Here is a 17,524-nt window from a genome sequence, read left to right as displayed (position 1 = left end):
CGGAATTTAACCTAGTCTCAGAAATCCATGGAGACTTCCTCAGGGAAATGATTACTGAGATATTAGGGAAGGATAACCGTGAACTATATAAGAAAATAGAGGAGAACTTGGGGCAGAGTTTTCCAAGTGATTAGTTGGATTATCACGGGCAGAGGCCCCATGGCCAAAGAGGGTCCTGTGTTCCCTAAGAAACAAAAGAAAAACCAGTGTGGAGAACTGGTCATGAGAGATGAAGCAGAATCCAGGGGGTGTCAGTCCATTTAGGACCCTATTAAAGATAATTACTGGCTCCCTGATTGCTCAGATGGTAAAGAATCTGTCTGCAGTGCAAGAAATGTGGATTTGATCCCTGGATCAGGAAGATCCCCAGGAGAAGGGAATGGCCACCCAGTCCAGTATTCTTGCCTGGAGAATCCCATGGACAGAAGAGCCTGGTGGGCTACAGTCCATGGGGTCACAAAGAGTTGGACAAAACTGAGCAACCAAGGACACACAAAGACAATTATATTTATTCAATGAGTATGCATTATTCTTACAAAGGAAAAAATTGCCTACTCAAAGACCGCCTGCCCCTGGCCTGATTATCACAGATTTTTAAGTTCACATAATCTAAAATAATGAGTTTTAGAAATTCAACATAACTGACAAATTATTCCAAAATTATATTTATTCCAAATGAATAGCTTCCATTAGACTAAAATTATATAAACATACTAAGAAGTGGGATGGAATAAATAAAAACAGGGGGGAATTACATTAGCAAAAGGAGAGATAAGCCTTCTAAACCACCTTGATACTTCTGCCTTTTCCCCTGATGGCAGCTGGGGAGAGAAAAGGAAAAAGAAAAGGCATCTTTTATCAGTCTTCATGATGCAAAACAAGCTTCTAAGAACTGTAAAAAGAGCTGTGCTGTGAGGCTGGACACCATATCTCTACACTCTGTGTGTTCAAACAGGGCATTCTCTAGCACAGAGCTAACCTCCCTGCACACTTATGCCAACACATCCTATTCAAAGCACTGGTTTAGGATGGTTTTGTTTTTAAGGGTAGAGTGTTCTGAAAGTCAAACCGTGCACTTTGTGATTGCAGGCTGGCAGTGGACGGGCCGTTCGGAGCGGCACTGACTGATGTATTTCACTATCCAGTAAGCATGTGCATTGCTGCGGGAATAGGGGTCACTCCCTTTGCAGCTCTTCTGAAATCTATCTGGTACCAATGCTGTGAGCCACAAACCCAGTGCAAGCTGAACAAGGTATGGAAAAAAATCATCAGCTCACCCTTCCATGAATTCAAAAGTTCAGTTCAACATCCTTCTATCTATCATCTACTGATTCCTGGGGAGGGTTTTAATTAACTATGAGGGATAAACTCAAGGATCCTTAACTATACTTATGTTCTTAAAAATCTCCGTTCAGTATTACATTTATGAGAAGGGTTATGTCTAATCTTGTTAAAGATGTCAAGACATAAATTTTATTGCTTCATTGCCGTTACAGGACATGTAATTGCTCATGTCAGTAAAATATGGACAGGCTGCAAATGGCTATGTGACTGGGCTGCAGTGAGTAATATTAACAGGCAGGCTTTGACTCTTGAGCTTGTTACTATGGTTTAAGAGTATGATTCAATATCTTCATCTCGTAGACTCAGAGTCTTAATTGAGAAGCAAAAATGCCACAGTTGGGATTCATTTGTCTGCTTGCTTGTTGTTGTCATCCAACTCCAAGTCTCTCTTTTGTCATTTCTTGAATGTTCTCAGGCTAGCTTCCTCCATAGTTCCCGTCCTCCCTTTTTCCATTCCTTATCTGAATCCTCTTAGGGTTAGCAACAGACACTAGAGCAGCAAGAGAAAGAGATCTCAAGTTGAATGGTATCAACACCAGAGGACCCAGGACGCCTGATGAACCTGGTTCTGGTCCTTATCCTGCCACTTCTCTGGTTGACACTTTGACTGTAGTTTCCTCTTCCATCCAAGGAAGATGCTTGATTAGGTCAGCATGTCTCCGTGTCTTCATATAATGGGGTCCACTGAAGAGAATTCTGTAGTCAAATGATTCCAGAAATGCTATGATAAATCCCCCTTTACACGAGTCACATCTTCTATTCGCCTATTAAATAAGTTCCGTAGATAAGAACATCATTCAGTTTTGTTTCACCCACCCTTCTCAAGCATATTTAGCCATGGAAATTTTCTTCACTTCCCGTCTTTAAGAAATGGCACTCTCACTATGGAGAACAGTGTGGAGATTCCTTTAAAAACTGGAAATAGAACTGCCATACGACCCAGCAATCCCACTACTGGGCATACACACCAAGGAAACCAGAACTGAAAGAGACATGTGTACCCCAATGTTCATCACAGCACTGTTTATAATAGCCAGGACATGAAAGCAACCTAGATGTCCATCAGCAGACGAATGGATAAGAAAGCTGTGGTACATATACACAATGGAATATTACTCAGCTATTAAAAAGAATGCAATTGAATCAGTTCTAATGAGGTGGATGAAAATGGAGCCTATTATACAGAGTGAAGTAAGTCAGAAAGAAAATCACCAATACAGTATATTAACGCATATATGTGGAACTTAGAAAGATGGTAATGATGACCCTATATGCGAGACAGCAAAAGAGACACAGATGTAAAGAACAAACTTTAGGACTCTGTGGGAGAAGGCGAGTGCAGGATGATTTGCGAGAATAGCATTGAAAGATGTATATTATCATATGTGAAATAGATCACCAGTCCAGGTTTGATACATGAGACAGGGTGTTCAGGGCTGGTGCACTGGGATGACCCTGAGAGATGGGATGGGGAGGGAGGTGGGAACAAGGGTCAGGATGGGGAACATACATACACCCATGGCTGATTCATGTGAATGTATGGCAAAACCACCACAATATTATAAAGTAATTAGCCCCCAATTAAAATTTTTTAAAAAAGAAAGAAATGGCACTCTGAAGCACTGGGGCAGAGCCAGACTGGAAGATATCTAGAGGTGGCAAATTCTCAGCTAAGAAGTTAGGGTAAAATAAGCTCCCATTTCATGAGTTTCCAAGTGACAGGCGCTTGACAAATGCTTTCTCGTTCTATTTTTATAATCGTCCCAGCAACCTTAGAAAGTAGGTAGCATAATCTCTGTTTTCCAAAGGACTCGGAAGCTTTGAAGAGACTTTCAGTCGCTTTCCTGAAAACACACTGCTAATGAAAGATAATACCAGCATTCAAACTCAGGTCCATCTGGCTCTCTGGTTTGACATAGGCAGTACATGGTAAACATGACTGCCAGCTGCTGTATTGTAGGAAGACTGTGGAATTCCTGGCCAGAGAATCTACCTCAGCTTGATTCCACCCTCACCGGAAGCATCAGTGGATCAGTTCACCTCTCTGAGCTGTTTCTTGATCCACACAACAGAGAAATAAGATTATATATTCAACCAGATAGTTTTAATAACAAATAAGACAAATAAATGATGTAGAAATATTTCATTGTAAATGTGTATAAAAAAGAAAGTGAAAGCCCCTCAGTCACGTCCAGCTATTCGCGACCCCATGGACTGTAGCCCAGCAGGCTCCTCTGTCCATGGAATTCTACAGGCAAGAATACTGGCGTGTAGAGCAGTTCCCTTCCCCAGGGGATCTTCCCAACCCAGGGATTGAATCCAGGTCTCCTGCATGGTAGGTGGATTCTTTACTGTTTGAGACACCAGGGAAGCCCAAGAATACTGGAGTGGGGTAGCCTACCCCTTCTCCAGTGGATCTCCCTGACCTAAGAATCAAACTGGGATCTCCTGCATTGTAGGCCGATTCTTTACCAGCTGAGCTACCAGGGAAGCCTGTAAATAGCTATAAGATTATCGTAAATGTGTACTATATCTGCCAGACATATAAAAATATTACTAGTTCATTTCAGTCACTCAGTTGTGTCCGACTTATTGTGACCCCGTGGACTGCAGCATGCCAGGCTTCCCTGTCCTTCACTATCTCCCAGAGTTTGCTCAAACTCATGTCCATTGAATCAGTGATGCCACACAACCATCTTATCCTTTGTCATCCCTTTCTCCTCCTGCCCTCAATCTTTCCCAGCATTAAGGTCTTTTCCAGTGAGTCAAGTCTTCTCATCAGGTGGCCAAAGTATTAGAACTTCAGCTTCAGCATCAGTCCTGCCAATGAATATTTAGAGTTGATTTCCCTCAGGATTGACTGGTTTGATCTCCTTGCAGTCCAAGGGACTCTCAAGAGTCTTCTCCAAAACCACAGTTCAAAAGCATCAATTCTTTAGTACTCAGCCTTCTTTATGGTCCAAATTTCACAGCCATATGTGAAAGTGAAAGTCACTCAGTCATGTCTGACTTTTTGCGATCCCTATAGCCCATGGAATTCTCCAGGCCAGAATACTGCAGTGGGAAGCCTTTACCTTCTCCAGGGATCTTCCCAACCCAGGGATCAAACCCAGGTCTCCCACATTGCAGCCAGATTCTTTACCAGCTGAGCCACAAGGGAAGCCCCATACATAACTACTGGAAAAAAACATAGCTTTGACTATACAGAACTTTGTTGACAATGTAACGTCTCTGCTTTTTAATATGCTGTCTAGATTTGTCGTTACTAGATTACTAGTATGACTACTAATACTAATAGCCTAGATTCAACAATCTCTTACTGCTAGAAGGCAAGGAGTAACACATTTCCACATACTATCTCACATCATCTTTTTAAGGGACTTACACTGTCATTCCATTTTACAGATGAGAAAATTATAATACCTCTTTCAGATGAGTAGTGTCCTCAGATTACCAATGAGACAGCAGAAGCACAGAAAGCTAATCAATAACAGAATGAGAGCTTGAATCCCGGTTCTTCTTAAGCTATTAACAAATCCCATCTTCTTTTCTTTATACCACAGTTAAGTGTAACTAAGTGTCTTGCTCTGTTTGAGCTGCTATAACAAAATGCCATGGGTGGGGTGGCTTTAAGCAACAGAAATGTATTTCTCACAGTTCTGGAGGCTGGGAAGTCCAAAGTTAACACATTGCCTGATGAAAGCCCAGTTCCTGGTTTATGAAAGGTTATCTTCTAGCTCTAACTTCCCACTGCAGAAGTGGGCAAGGGAGTTTCTTGGACACTAATGGGCACTAATGTCATTCAAGAGGGCTCCGCCCTCCTGACCTAATCACCTCCCAAAGTCCTCACTTCCAAACGGGGAGTGGGGGTCGGTTTCCACATTTGAATTTGGGGGAGGGGACACAAGCACTCAGTCTAGAGCATAAAGCAAGCAAAACAGATACTGTTTACACATGTGAAGCCCACTGCAGAGCTCTGTTGTTGTTTATATTGATTTCTGTCTCTGTAAACCCTTTGCTCTTACTGTCTACCAAGTCAAACCGATTTACCCAGAAGGCTCATTGCTTCATTGTTCTCATCACACTAACAGTCATACTGTGCTTCACATGCAGAATGTGGTGGGATTGTATTTCTCACTCTCATTCACTTATTCATTCAATGAGTATTTATTCAACATCTACTATGTGCCATAGGCAAAGCTATGGTTTTTCCAATAGTTACGTATAATGTGAGAGTTGGACCATAAAGAAGGCTGGGTGCCAAAGAATTGATGCTTTTGAACTGTGGTGTTGGATAAGACTTTTGAGAGTTCCTTGGACTGCAAAGATATCAATCCTAAAGGGAATCAACTCTGAATATTGATTGGAAGGACTGATGCTGAAGCTGAAATTCCAATACTTTGGCCACCTGATGCAGAGCTGACTCATTAGAAAAGACCCTGATCGTGGGAAAGACTGAAGGCAAGAGGAGAAGGGGACTGCAGAAGATAAGATGATTGGATGGCATCACCAAATCAATGAACATGAGTTTGAGCAAGCTCTGGGAGATGGTGAAAGACAGTGAGGCCTGTTGTGCTGCAGTCCATGGAGTCACAAAGAGTCAGACATGACTGAGCAACTGAACAACAGCAACTACGTGCCAAGCCCACTCATACTGACATGAAAAGTATGTCAAGGCTGTATATTGTCACCCTGCTTATTTAACTTCTATGCAGAGTACATCATGAGAAATGCTGGGCTGGAAGAAACACAAGCTGGAATCAAGATTGCTGGGAGAAATATCAATAACCTCAGATATGTAGATGACAACACCCTTATGGCAGAAAGTGAAGAGGAACTAAAAAGCCTCTTGATAAAAGTGAAAGAGGAGAGTGAAAACAGTTGGCTTAAAGCTCAACATTCAGAAAACCAAGATCATGGCATCCAGTCCCATCACTTCATGGGAAATAGATGGGGAAACAGTGTCAGACTTTATTTTGGGGGGCTCCAAAATCACTGCAGATGGTGACTGCAGCCATGAAATTAAAAGACGCTTACTCCTTGGAAGGAAAGTTATGACCAACCTAGATAGCATATTGAAAAGCGGAGACATTACTTTGCTGACTAAGGTCCATCTAGTCAAGGCTATGGTTTTTCCAGTGGTCATGTATGGATGTGAGAGATGGACTGTGAAGAAGGCTGAGTGCCGAAGAATTGATGCTTTTGAACTGTGGTGTTGGAGAAGACTCTTGAGAGTCCTTGGACTGCAAGGAGATCCAATCAATCCACTCTGAAGGAGATCAGCCCTGGGATTTCTTTGGAAGGAATGATGCTAATGCTGAAACTTCAGTACTTTGGCCACCTCCTGCGAAGAGTTGACTCATTGTAAAAGACCCTGATGCTGGGAGGGATTGGGGGCAGGAGAAGGGGCGACAGAGGATGAGATGGCTGGATGGCATCACTGACTCAACGGACGTGAGTCTGAGTGAACTCCGGGAGTTGGTGATGGACAGGGAGGCCTGGCGTGCTGTGATTCATGGGGTCGCAAAGAGTCGGACACAACTGAGTGACTGAACTGAACTGAACTGAACTGAACCTCTCTCCACATATCAAACTCATAATGCCAGACCCTTTTCTCAACATCCATTACCCCTGTGCTCCCCTTTCATATCATTTATCTTTCTTTTTTGTATTAAGGTTCACAAATTACCTTATTTCCCTTAACAGATTCTGAAGTCCTTGAGTGTGTTAACTCTGGATATCTTTACAATTAAATATGTGTGTATATATCTATATATAAATATATACACATATATATATATTTATACATGCGCACACACTATAAATTTTAAATAAACCAGTAAGTAAATAAGTGTCTACATGCCCCCAAAAATTAAAAAATAGCTTCTTCACAATTCTCTGTAAAATTTTAGGTTACTGAGAATCATTTTTTTTATTTAAACAAAATGTTTAGTAACTTTATAATTAAAATAATGCATTCCAATTATTTTATCATAAATAGAAAAAATTCTTCTAAGATTCCACAGAATCTTAAAGTCCTTATAGGATCCCACAAAATCTTAATACTGTCTCCTCTCCCACCATTCCATTATTATTCATGGGCCCTGTTTATGGGTTTTGTTTATGGGTTTTCTTAAGGCTGTTTCAGTGGGAAGGCAAAGGAATGATCACGAAACCATAAAACAAGAACTTTGATCTCTAGTCCAAAAAACAGAAACCATGGAATTGGAAATAAAACACAATTGTTTCATGACTTATAAAAGCTGAGGGTAATATTGGACAAGCCTCAGCTGAAAATCATCCTAGAGGTTGTAGTGTATGAGAGAAAAGAAGCCAAATGCAACTGAAGGGTTCAACCTCTCAGCTTGGTATTTGACAATACTCAGAGTGGCAAGTGACTGGTCCAAATTCCCCACCTGGCTAGCTACTGGATCAGGATAGGAGATTGTGCTTCTGATTTCAAAGCTCTTTTAGGAAAGAAGTGAGGTTTCATGCTATTGAAAGTTTAAACTGAAAATAACACTTGAGATCTACTTCCTCAAAATCTGCACGCTTGAGAAAAGTTTAGGAAATTTCTCTGTTTTAAAGCAATGCTGTGTTTGTTTGAATACAGCTATCATTAGGCTTATATAACTAATATTCATCAGGGCCACCCACATGCCTTTGAGATATAAATACTACTCCTTCCACTAAACTGTCAGCATCTCTATAATTTTTTGAGTGCAGCGGAGCAAAGCAGTGCGTTCTTATCTAGCTACGTCTTCACAATTATAGATCTGGGCCATAGTTTTCAGCGTTCTGTTTTGCAACAAGGAAAGGGGAAAAAACAGCATAGAGATGTAAAGCTGAAATTTTAAGCTTAAATAGTTAAACGTGATTGGTGGGGATTTTCTTCTTTTTGTGTAAAACACCAGTTGGCATAAAAGCAGACTTTTTTTACATACAAGCCTTATTGTTGCAAGTCTATAGTCAAAAATTTGCACCAACGCTATTTTAGTTGTGACCATTGCAAGCTGCATCTCTTTATCCTTCTCCTCTGACACGCTATTCCAGAACATTTCTAAGTAAAATGTGAGAGAATAGCCAATGGAACTCCTGCTTCTTCTTTGGTCATAAGCAGCACTTTTTGTTTGAAGCTGGCATTTTTCAAATTTCTTTCGAGCTGTGTTTTTTATTAAAAAATAGTCTGGAGAACGGGCAGAGGAAGAGAGAGAAGTGGTTAGGAGGAGACTTCCCAAGGAAGCAAAATAGCAATAAATATAATAATGCTCTGCTGTGAAGAAGATGGGTAAAAGTTGTAATATATTAAAGGAATATTTTCAACCCGACAGTAAGAGCCAACTTCACTTAGTTGAGGGCAGATGAGAACGTAGTGCTCCTTTAGGATGAGGGAATGAGGGAAGGGGGTCTAAGCGGCTAGGAAGTCTCTGTGATACAATATGGAGGAAGCTGAGGGTAAAAATGCCCCTTGGCAGTAGACGCACCCCAACTCATGCCCAACTGGGATGATTAATTCTACATCACACTCAATTTGTGAAAAGAGCTCTTGAAAAAAATTAGGACAGTTTGCTTGTACAAACTGTCAAAATGATGAATGGAATAGGTGTGTACAAACAGGAGGGAGGGGGCAAGTGCTGACATACACGCACTGGCCTCCACATTTGGTTCTGGTATCACAGCCGTGCAGTCAGAACGAGAGGATGGCCAACGGAAGGATGTGGTTCATTTTCTTAAGTGCATATGTAATCTTCACATGATAATAAAATAGATTCTAGAAAAACTGAGATAATCTAATCTCTTCATAAATTGTCTTCCTTCATCAGCTCGATAATACATAACCGTGATAATGGGTATTTATAGTGTGTCCCATGCAAAATGGCCTTTGGGTTCTTAACCTAATATAATAAACAGATAATTCAAATAAAAAGACAGCATGGGCCACTGGGAACAAGGGAAAGAGGCCAAGAAAGGCAAAAATCCATACTCTCCTTAAATATATTAATAAAACAAAGGAGGGCCTGCTCCCTTTTCTAATGAATGAAAAATGCATTTAATTTAATCTGTTTAGCTTGAGAAATTATTTACTTTCACTTTCCCTCACCCTGGTACTCTGGCTACTCCTGGAATTGATCATCTCTGAGAACCGCTGAGTGTTCTGATAAATTGAACCAGGGAGCACGAAGCCAGCTTGCATCTCCAGGAGACACACGTGCTTTTCATCTTTCACTAGGCGCCCTCAAAAGAGTGCAGTTCCCCAGAAGGCCTCTCCATTGCCCTGTGGTGGAAGTGACCAGTATTAATATTTTTAATATCTTGGTTTATTAATCACACACGCTATACATGACTTCAGGGTTCCTGTAAAAGATTCAAATAAAATACTCACTCAAAAATCTCCCTTAAAAAAAAAAAAAAAAAAACTCCCCCTTCAGAACAGATCAGTGGTTGCCAAGGAAGCTGGGGGAGAGCTGGACTGGACTGGGATTTGAGAGGTTAGTAGATGTAAACCATCACATATAGAATGGATAAAAACAAGGTCCCACTGTATAGCATGGAGAACTATATTCAATCATTATCCTTAGATAAACCATAATGGAAAAGAATCAAAAAGAGAATATAGACGTATATGTGTGTGTGTGTGTATACATGTATGTGTGTGTGTACGTGTGTGTGTGTGTTAGTTGCTCAGTTATGTCCAGTTCTTTGCTGACCCCATGAACTGTAGCCTGTTAGGCTCCTCTGTCCATGGGATTCTCCAGGCAAGAATACTGGAATACTGGAGTGGGTTGCTATTTCCTTCTCCAGGGATATATATATATATATATATATATATATATCTGAATCACTTTGCACTATACAGCAGAAATTAACACAACATTGTAAATCAATGACACTTGAATTTAAAAAAAAATGAATGTAAGTATGGCTTTAAAGAGAGGAAAGTACACTGTTCTGGGAACCTGAGATGAAACACATCATCTTCATTTAGCTGGTTTTTAAGAAACTCATTTCTGCTTAAAAATAAATTGGTTTAGCAATTTGAAAAAACCAAAAATCTCCCTTCAGTCACCTTCCTTCCCAAACTAACCACTACCACCACTTGACTCTCCAGGGTTCTCATCTGAAACAGTCAAGCACCGTTTATTTCATTCCTTTCCTGCAAATTTGTGTACACACACACACCTACACACCTATGTTTATTTTGTATAGTATTACAATAGGGATGTGGGGCTGGGGAAGGAAGGAGAGAGAGAAAGATGTGCATTTATGTTTTTGTTTTTCATTCTAACATGGCCTGGAGCTCCTTCAAGTGTCAATGCCTATTTATTGATTTTATTTTATTTAGTGCCTTCAGTGAATTCTGTAGTATGACTACCTCACAATTGATTTAATCATTCTAGTATTAATGAACATTCTGGTTGTCTAACAAGTATTATTAACTATAATGAGAACAAACTGAGGCACAATGAAGTTCAGTCCCCATTCACAAGGCAAAGCAGCAGCATAGACATGAAACAGTTAACAATAACAGTAATGGCTTTCAGAAAACCTCTTATGGGCTTCCCTGTTGGCTGAGATGGTAAAGAATCTGCCTGCAGTGCGGGAGACCTGGGTCTGATCCCTGGGTCAGGAAGAGCCCCTGGAGAAGGGAATGATTACCCACTCTAGTATTCTTTCCTGGAAAATCCCATAGACAGAGCAGCCTGGTGGGCTACAGTTCTTGAGGTCACAGAGTTGGACACAACTGAGCAACTAACACTTTCACTTTCAAGAGCTAACATGATTAACAAAGGCTGGTCTTAGTCTTATAATGGATAATGGGAAAAATAGTCTTATAATTTTACTTCTTTAAAACTTCATGTGGAAGCCATGTTAGGGAAGCTTCTCGATAAGAACGAGTTGCTTCAAAATCTGTTTGCTATTGTCTTCATCCAGGATGACCTTGGCAAAAGAAACCACAAAATAAAAAAACCAGGACAATAATAGTTACCATTTATTGAGGAGGCATTATGTTTTCTAAATATCAGTCTCAGTCTTTATCTTTTCAGAGACAATGGTTCTCTTTTTGGAAAATAGTCATGAGTCCCTCCATGGAAAGTCTCCATCACCCTCCTCGGTTGGAGCTTCTACCAGTTCTGTTAATGTTTCATGAAGTGTGGAATGTTAGCTCAGATTATTATAACAAAATACCAAGGCTAAGTGGCTTTGAACGACAAACATTTCTCGTAGGTCTAGAGGCTGGGAGCCTGAAATCAAAGTCCAGGATGATCGGGATTTTGCTGAAAGTCTGAAATCGGAGCCCAGGATGCTGGGGTTCTGGGAGGACTCTTCCTGGCTTGCAGATGACCACCTTCTTACTATGTCCTCACATGACAGAGAGAGGGAGCTGAGGTCTCTTCCTCCTCGTATAAGGGCACTAATCCCATCATGGGGGCCCACCCTCCTGACCTCATCTAAATCTAGCCATCTCTTAAGGGCCACACAATTATCACATTGGGTGTTAAGCTTTCAACACATGAATTTGGGAGAGAGACATTCAGTCCGCAACAGTGGGGAACATAGGGTGCTGCCCAGGAGGAGGCAAGTTCACGGTGCAATTCCCCTGGCCTCCTGGGGGAGGAGGTCAACCCAGCACCCTATCAATCACCTTTCTGTGTGTTGAGCACATGGAGCTTGAGGTACCTTTCACTAGTGAATGGGTTCCTCTTTCAGAACTGCATGATTATGGGCACTGCTGAGGTTTGGAGGCTGGTGCTGGAGATAAAATTGGGTTTCACCTCCTGTGGATGACCACCATCTTTAGAATTCAGGAGTGACGGTGGGGACACAGACCCCTAAGTAAGGCAGATGACCCCTTTGCTCTCTAATACCATCATGTGGTATTCATTCTGTAAGCTCTGCCAAACACCACTGAGATGGCGGCAGTATCTCAGCTCACATCTCACATGGCAGAGCACTTACTGTATCCATTATCCTTAGAGCTGAATGCTTCTGTGAAACCTACCCTTTCATCTTCAAAATAATCTTGTGAGTTATTGTTCATTGTTTTTGTTTTTGTTTTTCGTATGCGATCATCTAGGCTCAAATTACATAAGCTGCTTGAAGGTAGTGAAGTCAGGAAACGAGGACAGGTTGAGGACTCCCTGGTTCCCAATGTTTAGTTACCGTGTTGGACTACTTCTTCAACCTGCACCCTCATGTGCAGTTTCCCTTCTTGGAAAGGAAAAAGCCCCTTGGAGGGACCCTGGGTCATAGATAGATAATTTTTAGCCCCATTCCACCCTCAGGAAATCGATTTGGGTCTAAAGGTTGTATTTGAGGGTGTGTCCTCTGCCGTGTTCTGTGTCTGTGAGTAACTAACGAGGCCATGGCATGAGAACCTCTGATGGAAGAGTCTGGAGCTCTGGTAGTAAAGTAGACAAGTAGCTTTCCTTAATACATTTTCTAGAATTGTGTATCCAAAAATAGCACAGGGCCATTTCCCACTGGGTCCAGATGACCTGGTTCAAACACTCCTAAAGAGAAGCCCAGGCTGCAGGGAAGCTAGGGGTGGGCTGGAGCTGGGACCCAGGCACCCCAAGATTGGCTGCGACGGAGTTTGTCTGGTGGCTCATGCCGGGAACAAAGTGAAAGCAAAGGCCTGTGGCAGGCCACATGCGCACAGAGTTCCCCAACTCCGTGACACCATCCTGGAGCTGTCCCCTATCACATCTGGGGATCTGCAGATCCGTTAGGTCTGCAGCAATGTGTGGGCTGAGTCCTATAAAAGAAAGAACTTCATTACTACAAAAGTTCAGAACTTTCATCATTTTACTGAGGACGACTTTCTGTGCAACAAAACCTTTTAAAGTTACCTGAGGTATTTTAGGCCTCTGTTATTCACTACAGAATCCTGGAAGCCATGCTTTATTCAGGTAACCGATTTTAGGGTGGTTTTATTTTTGGAGACTGGGGCGGGGTGAGGGTTGGGAAGCACAGATCACAGACGTGCAGCCTATTGTTTGGGACATTTGTTCTAGCGTTGACCAGACCCTTCCTACGGGAGGAAATGCAGAGGTGGGACCGTTTGTCCCTTCACAGCGAGCGTCCCTCAACATTAGAAAGATGAAAGGGAGGCAAAGTAAATACGCTTTGCCTCCGTTCAAAGTCCGTTTTCTCCCTTTTTCTGCCTGAAGCACTTCTCCTGGGCCCATTCAGTGCCCTTCCATTGCCTCCTGCACCAAAGCCGCCCAGTGTCACCGATGAGTCAATTACAGAGGGGAAAACACACAAAGCCATTACAAGGAAGCAGAAAAGTATAAAAGGCTTGGCAAACCCTCAGAACACTGACACACAGCTAAGCCACAAGAAAGCAAGGACAGGAATGATTTCTCTTTGAAAGAATAAGGGTCAGTAAGTGGAGGAAGCTGAGATGTGACTGTTTTTCAAGTAAGGGTGATTGGAACTGGATTTGAAATGAGAAGTTCTTTTTTTTTAATACTTTTGTTTATTTCCTAGATGAGTATATTTTTAGCATGTTTCTTAAAAAGTGAAAATAGTAGAAAATAAGTCAATGATGTTTGTTTTATACCAAATGCCACCATTAATGTTCTCAGATAAAACAACCTACCAGGGGCAGGGAGGAGAAGGATCATAGATGAGAATGGCATTAAATTCAGTCAGGGTTTTCATTTCCACGGGGAGCCCAGTGAGTCAAAGGCTGGGGGCTGAGATTTGGAAATAATAATTTAAATGAGACACCTCACAAAGTGGAAAGAGGATAGCAGTATCACCCTCATAGGACATAAAGTCAGCTTCCCGGCCTCCATTCTTCCTTCCTTCCGCTCCCTCTCCCCCATACACCCCCCAGTCCATCCTCAGGATGCCGCCAGAGTGGTCCTTCCCCAGGGTCCTTACTCAGATGATGTCGTTCCCCCTGCTGAGCGGCCTGCGGTGTCTGCCCATCACTCAGAGTACAAGTCAAGATGGCCCTACAGCCCCCCGTCCGCACTTCCTGCCTTCCCCTCAGACCTCACCTCTTGCTGCCTCCAGCAACCTCACTTTACCCTCACCCCCGCCCACCCGAGAGCTCCTGCCCTGGACCTCTGTACTCCGTTCCTCTCCCAACCCTTCAACTTCCTCCGTGGCCGGGCTCAAATGTCCCCTTTCCTTGACTTAATCCTGCAGGACATTCCAGCCTGTCTTCATTTCTCCATAGGACCAATCACCCTCTGATGTGGCCTATATTTCCCATCATTTTTTCTCCCTCTAAAATGCAGGCTCCATGAGGACAGGGAATTATTGGCTCTTTTGTCTGCTCTTCCTTCCAGTGCCAAGAACACTCTTGACATAGGGTAGGCATTGGTAGATGAACACGATCACTAGAGGGGCCCATGGACTGAGACAAAACTGAGGAGAAGCTCGTCTTGGGCTGGGAGTGGGGAACACACCTAGGAGCTATTGTTTGTCCTGAGGTTAAGATTCCAAGTGCCCTTCCAAGCAGCAACTGTCCAACAAATAGGCAGGCTCTAAGCTTTTGTTCTTGACTATTAATTTAATAAATTCCTGCACAAACCTGGAGAGAATAGGCAAGATGCTTAGCCTTGAAACACATTCTGTGATTTTTCTTTTCCTCATGAATATGATCTGCTAATTAAATCTCGTCTGGAAGATTCACAGTGTGATGATGGTGAGATGCAGGCTGGGGGTGGGGGGGCGGCCGGGCGCAGGGCGAGAACACTGGCTATTGGAGGCGATATTTCCTGGTGGAGATCAGGCTGGCCCTCTCCTCTGTCTTGTTGAGCAGCATCTCTTTGGGGAGGGCGTGCAACAAAGAGCAGAGTAGGCAGTAGTGAGTAGGAATGTGAGAAAAATAGGAGAATTAATAGACCTATCTCCTATGGTTTCTTCTAGATATCATTATCTGAAACCCAAAGTACAAAGCTGAGCCTTGGTTTTAGCAAACCCAGACTGCTACCTGTCACATGCCCTTTGCTAAACACAGAGTTAAAGAAAGAAAGAAATGTTCTTCAACATCATTTCATTATAGCAGATGACACAAGACCACTGCCGCCATGCACCAGCCTCCTTGGACATTAATATGTCTGGTTGAGAGCAAACTTCTGGTCTGCAAGGTTGATTCTGCAGTTACCATACTCTTCACCCTCTAGAGGTCATGACTGGTGAAGTCAGTTAGTGAACAAGTCTTTGGGTCTCTGGAGAAGAAGGTCCAAATCCAGAACTTAGACCATAAGTAAAGATGAATAGGATTGGTCTAATGGTTTATCCCCCTTTAGGAAGCAGTGAAAGGCACAGCTAGTTATGATTATTAACCTCGTTCAGACACAGCACACCCAGGAATGGGGTAAATTGATCCTCATCCAGAGAAACTGGCAACAACCCACAGGCTCCTGACTCTGAATTCATTCTGGGCCTTTTCAAACACAAGGTGAGTGTTCTCTAAAGAAATCACAGTGTGACTGTTCACTGGCAGAGAGAAGCATGTTATTTTGTAGAAGTACCCATTTGGGCTCAAATAATCTAATGGAGGCTAAGTAGTCTGCGATTATTGGCATATCATGAAAAGATAGACCAATCTGCTTTCTCGCCCTCTCTCTTGACAGGTGTACTTCTATTGGATTTGCAGAGACCCAGGAGCCTTTGAGTGGTTTGCTGACCTCTTACTCTCACTGGAAACAAAGATGAGTGAGCAAGGGCAAGCTCACTTTCTGAGTTATCATATATTCCTTACTGGCTGGGATGAAAACCAGGTATTGACAAGATTCAGAATGGGCAATATTCTCTAATTTGTGTCATGGGATAGAGCAAAGAGGAATAATTTCAGTAGTGAACTCTACGATTATCAGGTATCCTAAAAGTATTGTTTTTATGTTCTTTAAAAGAAAAGAGGAGAATAAAATAAAGCCAGTGTAGAGCTATTCACATTATAGCAATAAAAGGAACAGAAAAGGAGATTGGAAAAGAACTTGATCAAGGTGAGAAGATTCCAAGTTTGGAAACTCAAGAAAAATTACGTCATTGGAAATTGCCTTTGAAATTTAGTATTGTCAAGCAGACGTTGTGGATTAGCTCTGTTGTCCTGAGCTCTCAATTTGTTCTAATTCTATGCTTTGAGCTGTTCAAACAAAAAATTCGCAGATGTTGACATTCAGCATTTTGTATTGTAAAACTTGTGAGTTTCCTACAAAAAATAATTGTTCCTACAGAAAATAAATATGAATATATGATTTATCTAGAGATTTATTTTTCTTAAGGCATTCTTGGAAATTGCTCGCATGCATGTTTATACACCTAAGATCAAAATGATCTTCCATTAGAACAGGTGGTCTGTCTTGTCCATTAATATGTATTGCTGCTCCTGCTGCTGCCGCTGCCGCTGCTAAGTCGCTTCAGTCGTGTCCAACTCTGTGCGACCCCAGAGACGGCAGCCCACCAGGCTCCTCTGTCCCTGGGATTCTCCAGGCAAGAACACTGGAGTGGGTACGCCACATTATAATTAGGTTTACCAAAATTAATGTACTATATATCAAAATATTGCGCTATGGTAGTGTGTCAGTGCTAATAGTATTGACTGACAACTGCTACATTTTAAATGTTTTCTAACTTCTCTAATGTGGAAGCTAACAATGAAGTGATGAAGTGATTACTGTAGTGGTGATTTAGTCTCTAAGTTGTGTCCAACTCTTGCAATCCCATGGACTATAGCCTGCCAGGCTCCTCTGTCCGGGGGATTCTCCAGGTGAGAATACTAGAGTGGGTTGCCATTTCCTTTTCCAGAGAATCTTCCCAACCCAAGTCTTCTGCATTGCAGGCAGATTCTTTACCAACTGAGCTATGAGGGAAGTTAGAAAACATTTAAAATGTAGCAGTTGTCATTCAATACTATTAACACTGAAACTTCTCTAATGCGGAAGCTAACAATGAAGTGATGAAGTGATTACGAGGCTATGACATTTATGTCCTAATCAGCACTTCTGTGACAGTTACTGTAGATATTTAAGGAAAGCACGTTTGAGCCAGAGATTTGCATCAGTCACTAAATTTACAAATGAGTGCACTCCTGAGTCTTTCTCTCTCTCTCTCTCTCTTTCACACGTATATACACACACACACGCACGCACTTTGGCCCTATAGAATATCACTGTAATTTGACTCTGTGTTTCCGAAAGTGAATAAGATTTTG

General features: G+C 42.1%; 1 protein-coding gene across 1 annotated transcript in view; it reads left to right on the top strand.

Moving 5' to 3' along the window:
• Positions 1-17,524, top strand: part of NOX3 (NADPH oxidase 3) — a 65,875-nt gene that overhangs the window by 32,914 nt on the left and 15,437 nt on the right. The window contains exons 10-11 of the mRNA XM_068985307.1: positions 1,090-1,252; positions 15,945-16,091. Of these exons, the coding sequence (XP_068841408.1) occupies positions 1,090-1,252; positions 15,945-16,091 (310 nt within the window). The remainder of the gene's footprint in view (positions 1-1,089; positions 1,253-15,944; positions 16,092-17,524) is intronic.

This window comes from Capricornis sumatraensis, chromosome 13, assembly GCF_032405125.1.
Source record: "Capricornis sumatraensis isolate serow.1 chromosome 13, serow.2, whole genome shotgun sequence".
Classification (NCBI taxonomy): Eukaryota; Metazoa; Chordata; class Mammalia; order Artiodactyla; family Bovidae; genus Capricornis; species Capricornis sumatraensis.
This window is presented reverse-complemented; position numbering and strand designations above follow the sequence as displayed.